This window comes from Mycetomoellerius zeteki, unplaced genomic scaffold, assembly GCF_001594055.1.
Source record: "Mycetomoellerius zeteki isolate Tzet28-1 unplaced genomic scaffold, Tzet1.0 scaffold433, whole genome shotgun sequence".
Lineage (NCBI taxonomy): Eukaryota > Metazoa > Arthropoda > Insecta > Hymenoptera > Formicidae > Mycetomoellerius > Mycetomoellerius zeteki.
The window spans coordinates 1021753-1030285 of NW_017257428.1; the positions used below are offsets into that span (position 1 = coordinate 1021753).

Consider the following 8533-nt stretch of genomic DNA (forward strand, 5'->3'; position numbering starts at 1 on the left):
TAAATTGACAGGCGACACGTGGAACAATTGCGTCACATACGCGTACACGCCTCCGCTCTCGCGCGAGATGACGTTCCGTTAAATGCTTTTTCAGAGAGGAAACGACGCGACGTCTGTTCGTGAAACTATCGACCTCTTCTAGCATGGATATCGATATCGTGTCGCGTATAACAAAGCCTGGTAACTTCATCTACGACTAATAATGAGCGTTCGATGCCCTCTTTCGAAAGTTTGCTACTTAGTATCTTATAAAGTATCATTCAAAACTAAAGGTTTTTGAAAGACTTCAATATTTTCAAAACTTGAAGAATTTCTTTAAATAATTCTAATTTATATATATAATTCTTGATAATAAAATTATTAGGTATCTACATCCGCACGAAATAGGGAATTGAATTAAAATGCAATAATAAGTTGTGACCTTGAGATATACATATAAAGAAAATTCCTTTTTAATAATTATATTGAATAATTATACTTTTAAAATTTCTATAACATTTTTTATGACATTATATTTTTCATTCTTTATAAAACAAATACAATTAATAACCCAACGATTAACTATTCATAAAATAATGGCATCTATAGCAAACAATGTATCTAGAAAATGTATTATTGATATTCAACGAAAATATATTGTCTAAATTCAGTAATACTGTATAATTCGTATAATCAAAAACTTGAGTGATGTGATTTTTAGAGTAATCCTTAGGACAAGACAGATATACATATTGTTATGTGCAAACGTGCTATTATGTCTCACTTGTAAAAGTTTCACTTGTAAATCATTGTTATCGCTTTCAATTAAATCAATTTATTTCAAGTAATTCGTCGTTATTTCAAATAATTCATCAACTGCCGCCCCGATTCTTCAGTTCGTTGCTTTGCTTTGACAAGTCTCGATATTGTTTGAACAATTGGAATAACTAACAGAGACGATATTTTTACACAAGTGGTCGCTTATTTAAATGTATATCAGCTCTCGTATTTCCATATGAAAAGAGTGCTCAGCTACGGCATGATCAGGAAGGTGCACAGAAATTCCTCGAGCGCGATAAGCCGTTCCTCGCCCAGGTCTAAAACATCTTTTCACAGAGCGGACGAAAGACATTTTCTCGAGTTTGACGGGCGCCTTTACAGTTTTTGATAGTTTGGACAATGTCTGTGACGAGAAGTCAAGGAATATAAAGATTCATTCGTGTAAAGTGCATTATAATTACGTTATAAAATAATACATAAATATTTTTTTTAATTTAATAATTAAGAAAATTGTATTGTTTTTTCAGGATTATTAAGAAAGCTTTACTAATTTACAAGTTAAGTTAATTATTAAATGAACATATATATAATTTCCTCAAGTACAAGTTAAATATTATAAAAAGAACCTTCAAAGTTGAGCGATAAAAAATTACAAAATGTGCAATAAAATTATTTATTTCTCTCACAAAGAGAATTGATAACTGATCTTTGCTGTAATTGAGCATAGTACTCGTCTCTCGATGATTGTCGTCCGAGAACGATCATGGGTCATCGTAGTGACTCTCTCGGGTCGGTCACTGATCCACACCGGTGATCCCGAAGAGGTAAAAGTTTATACCGTTACGAAAGAATGCCTTCTCCTGCGCGGTCAATGCGCGCTTTTACGTGACCGGAAAGGTGCGCATAAAAGCGGAAGCTCACTCGCAACGAGATAACCAGCTTGTGAATTATTCTATGGGCCACTTTTTTTCTTTTTCGAGAAAAACGTCTCATTTGTAATGACGTGTCTCCGCAAAAATTTTATCTATTACAGAAAGAGCCTTCTTCTTTTCTTTTCTAATCCATAAATGGAAATTTCTGGAGGAAAAGCCGTTCCATTGTCGAAGGCACGGAAAGACCATCAGGTATTTCGAGCATTGTAACATAATATACCTGAGCATTTGTTTTGTTCAGAACTATATTCCTATTAAAATAAACAATTTTATCGCATTCCATAAAAATCTTTAGAGAATCTATATTTTTCTTATAAATGTAAATTAAGAATATATTTAATATAGAACCTGTAAAAAAACTGTACGTAATTTAAAATTTTGGTACACTGAAAAAAAAGATTGGCTGCAGCAAATTAGATGGTAAAATATGATATAGCATTTTGGTTACAGCAGCCAATTTTTGGTTGTGTTAGCTTATCGAAATCCTATACTGACATTTCGGATAGGCTAACGCAACCAAAAATTGGCTGTTACAACCAAACATTGGCTGCTGCAATTAAAAATGCTATGTCATATTTTACCATCTAATTTGCTGCAGCAGCCAATCTTTTTTTTCAGTATATTAAATAAAAAAAAACACGTGAAGAAATAATTATAATTTTAAATTGTAAAAACATTTTATTTGTAGATTAAATATTTCTGGAATAAAATTAAATCAAGAATAGAAGAAAATCATGTTCGTCAAACATAAAGATATTCGCTTTTCTACTCGATAATGTCATTAAGATTCTTATCGATATGACTCTACGTCACTTGTCGTTTCTATGTTCTTGTCACTTTTCTAATGATTAGATAGTATAATTGTGTCGATGGATTTAATTAGTTTCTTTAATTTGTTTCTCCAGTTTAGTTGAGAAATCTAAATTCTTAGTAATTTCGTAAATTCTTGTCTCATCACAACTCACATGTGCACGTATTTAATATTTTTAAGGAAACGTTTCAATAATGAAGCATGCGAAATTTATTATTAGTAAGATGTCGAATAATCAAGCAACGATAATTAGCGAACACAATATGTGATATAATTATTATTATATAATGATAGAAACAAACTGAATTAGACAAAACGAGCTCTTGTAACAAAATAAAGATTAGGCAGAGAAATTATTTTTACTAACTTAAGCCACTTTCGATTGTTGAATCGTTCTACTTTCTGCAAATGTATCACGAGGTTCGTTGCATCAAGCGATATCGATTAATATCGTATCGCATGCAATCAAAATTTTTCATTGTCACGTACGATACAACGGAAGAGAAATGTGGTTTATCGCGCTCGTTAGAAAATTCCATTATTCACGCAACGTTATAATTCTCTCATTTGGCACTGCTATAATTTTCTTGTCATACAAATGCAAATTATTTCCTTTAGATGTTTTAAATAATGAATTATTAAATAACAATGGTCGAAAAACTTGACTTGATTGATAAAAAGTGCTTTTATATTATGGAAAATTAAATAAATTTTAAATAATTGAAATCGGAAGTACATGTATGTCTTGAAATTAATTTTAACAAAATTCAAGATTTATTTGTAATAATTTTAGAAAAATTATCGTTACGCAATTGAAGAGAGAATTTAGCATAATCAAAATTCAATCATAAGATGCTATAAGAGAGAGTTTTCCTCGTTCTGATATCTGGTATTGAACTCACTGGCGGGAGATTTCAATAGATTCAGCGTCCTCCATCTCGTTATCGTATCACATGCACTGAGAATGCTAGGAAGCCAAATAATATATTTCAATTTAATATAACACATTCACAAAATAGCAAAATAAATCCCATAATCTGCGATTGAGTCTCGAGACGCAAATCTAAAAAAATAATATAAATTATATAGACTGCGAGAAATAAAATTTCATTTTTATATTGATTATATCTCTATATCTATCGTTTCTTAATTTTTTTGATCTAATTTTTTATAATTCTCCATAATCTTATCTCTGTATATTTTACTTATACTTTGATTTTTATTTTCTTAGAAAATTACTTATTTCATACTGATAGTTTTTCCGACGATAACTTTGGCATTAACATTCTTCTATCAATTATTATTTGCAATGCGATAAGCTGTCGTTTGTTCAATATAGCCAAAATGCCAGACTCTCTTGGAGCGTAACGACATGCTCTCCTCATAACAGTACCTCAGATAGACGGTTATAGATAGGTGCGCAGAATGTTTCGAGGGTGAATTTCCACCTGTTATTGTTCCTTGTTTCTGAACCTATTCATAAATTTTGAACAAAACGATCGCTCAACCTTCAGTCCCCATATGTTTAATTTAATACGATAATTTTATTATTTAAAAATTACCTATTACTTAAAATAACAAAAAATTTTACTAAAAGATTTTTGTTTCTAGGAAGTTTTTTTCGCTTAAACACGACTCGAATTAATCACAGAGATTCTTCGAGCAAAAGTGATAATAAAATGATGTATATCGATCATTCTTGATCCACTGTAGCTCGATCCTTAAGAAGGATCTCTCGTGAGTCATTCTAGATCATCGCTTACATCGCATTTATATTCAGGATCCACCATGAATCGCAATTCGGTAGATTTCTATCTCTCGATTTATTAGTTATTCTTGTTCGAGAATTTAACATTTAACGTTCAGAATCGAAACACGGATCGAAATGATCTCTCTTCGCTTAGGGTTTCCTGTTTGGACGCCGTCGCGTCGCGTCGCGTCGCGTCGCGTCGGGGCGTCGGGGCCCGCGACGTTCGCACGGAGCGATGGCGACCGCGACCACAGCCGCGAACGTACAGAGGGGGACCTGACTCACCTGCCACGACGTGTCGCGTCCGCATTTTCCGGCTCCGAATCTTTTTTCGGCTCCTTCTTCTTATCCTCTCACGCACTCAACATCCTGCTCCTTCTCTTTCTGCCTGTATTTTTTCTGCTCGTACTTTTCACACGCCGTGAAAAAAAAAAAAAAATAACTTCCCGCTCCGAGATGGGTTCTCCTCTTTCTGGTCTCCACTCTTTTACCTTCGCACCCGCGCGCGCACCAGCTTCGACCGACGACGAACGCCCGCCGAACGAGACTGCAAGCCGATGCCGCGACAGTGGCAGAGAACAGCAGAGAACACCGCCACCTTGCTCGACCTGCGTCGGCCCCTCTCCTTCACGGCATTCGAGTATTGCTGTGTAAGTTACCTGGTGACCACGGTTACCTGCCGTAACCTGCCTGTCCATTTTCCTGCGCGCCAGGTATAAACAAAGAAACAAAAGATGTGATTGAAAAATTACAAACAAAGACTTGGGAAGCAAAAATAAACATTTAAGAATTGTCAATAAGGAATTATTGGCATTAAGTAAAATTAATAAAGAACATAGCATTTTGCAAAATATTATGTATTATTAATTAAAAGGCAACGTCAGAATATTTTGTAGAGTTTCTTTAAAAACTCCGAAAGAAATTAAACAGATGAAAGCATAAGTGACACGTAATTTTTTTATATTAGTAGCAGAGTTATTAGCCCAGTATCTAACCCAATATCTAACCAATGTATCGCCAATAAATTGCTAGAAGTGTAATAGTTATTAGAAATATTGAGACGCTATTAAAATACGAATGTAAGATTATTTTTTTAATTATATGTTTTACAATTTTTTTGGAGCAAAAACCTGATCTTTATATATGTGTTTTGTATTATATCATAACATTATTGCGTGTTTATCTCTTTCTGCTTATACTAGTTCTATATTTTTGTAGTTTTTCTATACTTTTTTAAGATAGTGTAATAATGGCAATTTTATTTATACTTTTTTACTTATAGATGTTTTACAAATGACTGTACCGAATGATTTATTTTAAATACAATTGAAAAGTGATCGTAAAAATGCATTAAAAATGCGTAATAAAAATTGTTATTTTTATAATTTTGTTTTTTAAGAACATTGAATTAAAAAATTAGAAAATTAATACATCATTTTCTCTATTTTAAACTCTCTAATGATACTGTCTCATATTTTGATGAGCTTATTTTATTAATTGCCATAATAAGTAAAAATTTGGTTTTATTCAAGGAAATAGTGGAAGAGATTATTTTGATATTTTATTTGATTTGTATTATAAACATACACGAGGACATATAGTATAAGAAATGTACATATAAGGGCAAATAGACAGGATATTTCTAAGTCGATCTGTTTTTTATTCCTGCACTAAACTATACACAAGAACTTTTTTTTTCTCACTTTAAGTAAATGTCAAACATGTACCTATTTCACTTTAAGTTGTACTTTTTGCAGAGTCAGCATTTTGGCTTTTTTTGTTTTCAACGCCTAATATGTATTTCTTTTAAATGTAAAAGTTTTTGGGCATTTCAAGCAATGCGAACAGACTTTTATTCTCAACTGTTTTGGTTGTTCCGAAAACAAATAATGAAGATTTTACCTTATTTAATCACTGTTTTTATCAGAAATTTACAAATTTAAAAGGAATATTTTTAATGATAAAACGCAGTGATTAAGGAAAGTAAATTTTATTAATTTATCAAGCAAAACAATTGGTAATGTTAATTCGTTCTACAATAATAATTGTCACCTTGGAGTTCTTTTGGTGGTTACGAAAATTTGCCCATGATTGATAACGGTCATTAAATAATAATATTTCAACGGTGCCCTCAAACATTACCGCTAGTACATTCATTTTTGAGTTGGATATGTACACCGACAATGGCTGCTATGCGTTCAGCAGAGAAAACTATAATCAGTTAGCGTTTAATGATTCTTTAATATTGATTGGTTCTTGTCTTTAGTTCTTCACTGGATCTATAAGTGTAGGAATCAATTATATTAAAGAATCACTAAGTGCTAACTGATTAATTTTCTCTGCTGAACGCAGCCAATATTATTAAAGATCGACATTCTTACGAGAATTCGCATCCCTGTTAAACTTGTTCACTAAAATTAAAAATTTATGTGATTAAAAGTAACAATTAAACTAATAATATAGTACTAATTTTATGATTTATTAATTTCGTAGCATGTATACTTATTTAAAACTCAATAATACTCGATTTTTATTAAAAACTGTGATTTTAACGTTATCGAGTTTGACTATCAATTAATAGAGATAACTGTAGAGAAAAAAAATTGTAATTTTGCGGCAATATATAAGATATTATAGCATTACAAATATGCATACTTGGTTATGAAACATTTATATAATAAAAAATCATAAATTTAATAATATATTGTCCACAAATATATATATTAATAGATCGCAGATTTATATCAATTGTCGATAATGTCAGTCGTTTTTCAATCTACGTAGTACTCAATTCGAAAATGGATGTACTGGCAGTAGTGTGCAGCTAAGGGATTTCGAAGATCCCACGAAAGAGACCCTGGGGTGGTCTCTCTCAGGAGTCTCAAGTTTTTTTCTGCCGTTAGGCACAGCTAGGTGAGCTAGGCATTGGTATTTAGCAAAACTGGTTCCTGTGGCTCCTGCTGCGGCCGCCTGAGTCGCCGTTGTGAAAATGTCAGCTCGATGGTGGTGATTCACGCTCGGTCTGTCTCGCGCGAGTGTCAAACGGCTAGACGTCCGTCCTGTGCTGCAATTGACCACGTTCTGCTCGGGCTGCGAGCAGGTGAGTGCTAATACATGTATGTTTCTTACCATTGCTTACGCGGTTCGCACCGCACCGGATCGCCGATGACGGCACGGCGCCCGTTAACGACCGAGCGAGAGTCAGGTTAAGTGCACTTGAAGCGATATATCCTATCCTCGTCGTCCTCGTCCATACTTGTCCTCGTGATCCCTCGTGTCCCGATATCAATCCCAATTAGTCATAAATTAGTGGTTCTGCTGGCATGCCGATCGTGGCAGTAGCGGTTTCACGCTCGCCAAGTGGAATTCCCGCTCTCGCTGCACCTGTCAAGTGCACTTTCTAAAGCGTGACTCATACTATTACTGATGAAGAGTTAAAAAAGTCTGGAATGCCATTCTAGGAAACTGTCCACTTTATCAGCAGCGAGAGATATCTGCGATAATTTTCAGGTGACTTTTGTGTTTGTAGTCGGTGGGATGGCAGATAAGAGTCTGGCCTGGTTTATAGCTTCGTTGTATTACAATGTTTGTATATGTAGAGTTACCTGAAGAGTAATAAATTAATAAAAGATACTAATTTATGCACATTCTTTTGAATATATCGCTGGACTCATAAATCTGGACTCATAATAATAAATTACATTTTTATTTAATTTTAGCCCTTAGTTAATTATTGATTGGTACTCATTACGTATGATAACACAAGTATGCTAAACTATGTTGAAAACAGATTACACTGGAAAATGTTAAATTATATAATTATACACTTATTGGAACAATAACATTTGCAATATTTCTTTAATAAATTTCTTTTCTTGCTTTAAACATATTGTTACATAGTAATTATTTTTTTCTTTTTGTTAATTATGTATAAGGTATAAATTACATTAGGAGTATGTCAACACATGTATGTATATTGAAAGATAACAGATGTAAAGTCTATTAGGAACATGTTACTATGTGAAAAATATTTAAATGGTAGCTACTTTAATAAAATAAGTAACTACTACTTATACCAAGCTTTATGCGAGTTATTGAAAAAAAAATATATATATAAACACATTTTTCAATAACACAAAATGTTGTTCGTTGCATTGATAAGAGTAATATTCCTCTAGGATGATGGAGGAACCACTGAGTCAAGGTGCCTCACCGTCTAGCGATGGCAACTTTTCAGCAGGCGGTGGCGGGGAAATCAATTCAACTACTGTAGTCAATCTA

The 8533-nt window shown here is 33.1% G+C and overlaps 1 protein-coding gene across 1 annotated transcript in view; it reads right to left on the reverse strand.

Moving 5' to 3' along the window:
• The window catches only part of crb (cell polarity complex component crumbs), a 30789-nt gene extending 25987 nt beyond the window's left edge, over positions 1-4802 (reverse strand). Inside the window, exon 1 of the mRNA XM_018454511.1 lies at positions 4538-4802. Coding sequence (XP_018310013.1) covers positions 4538-4562 — 25 coding nt within the window. The 5' untranslated portion in view covers positions 4563-4802. The remainder of the gene's footprint in view (positions 1-4537) is intronic.
• Positions 4803-8533: the final 3731 nt, after the last annotated feature.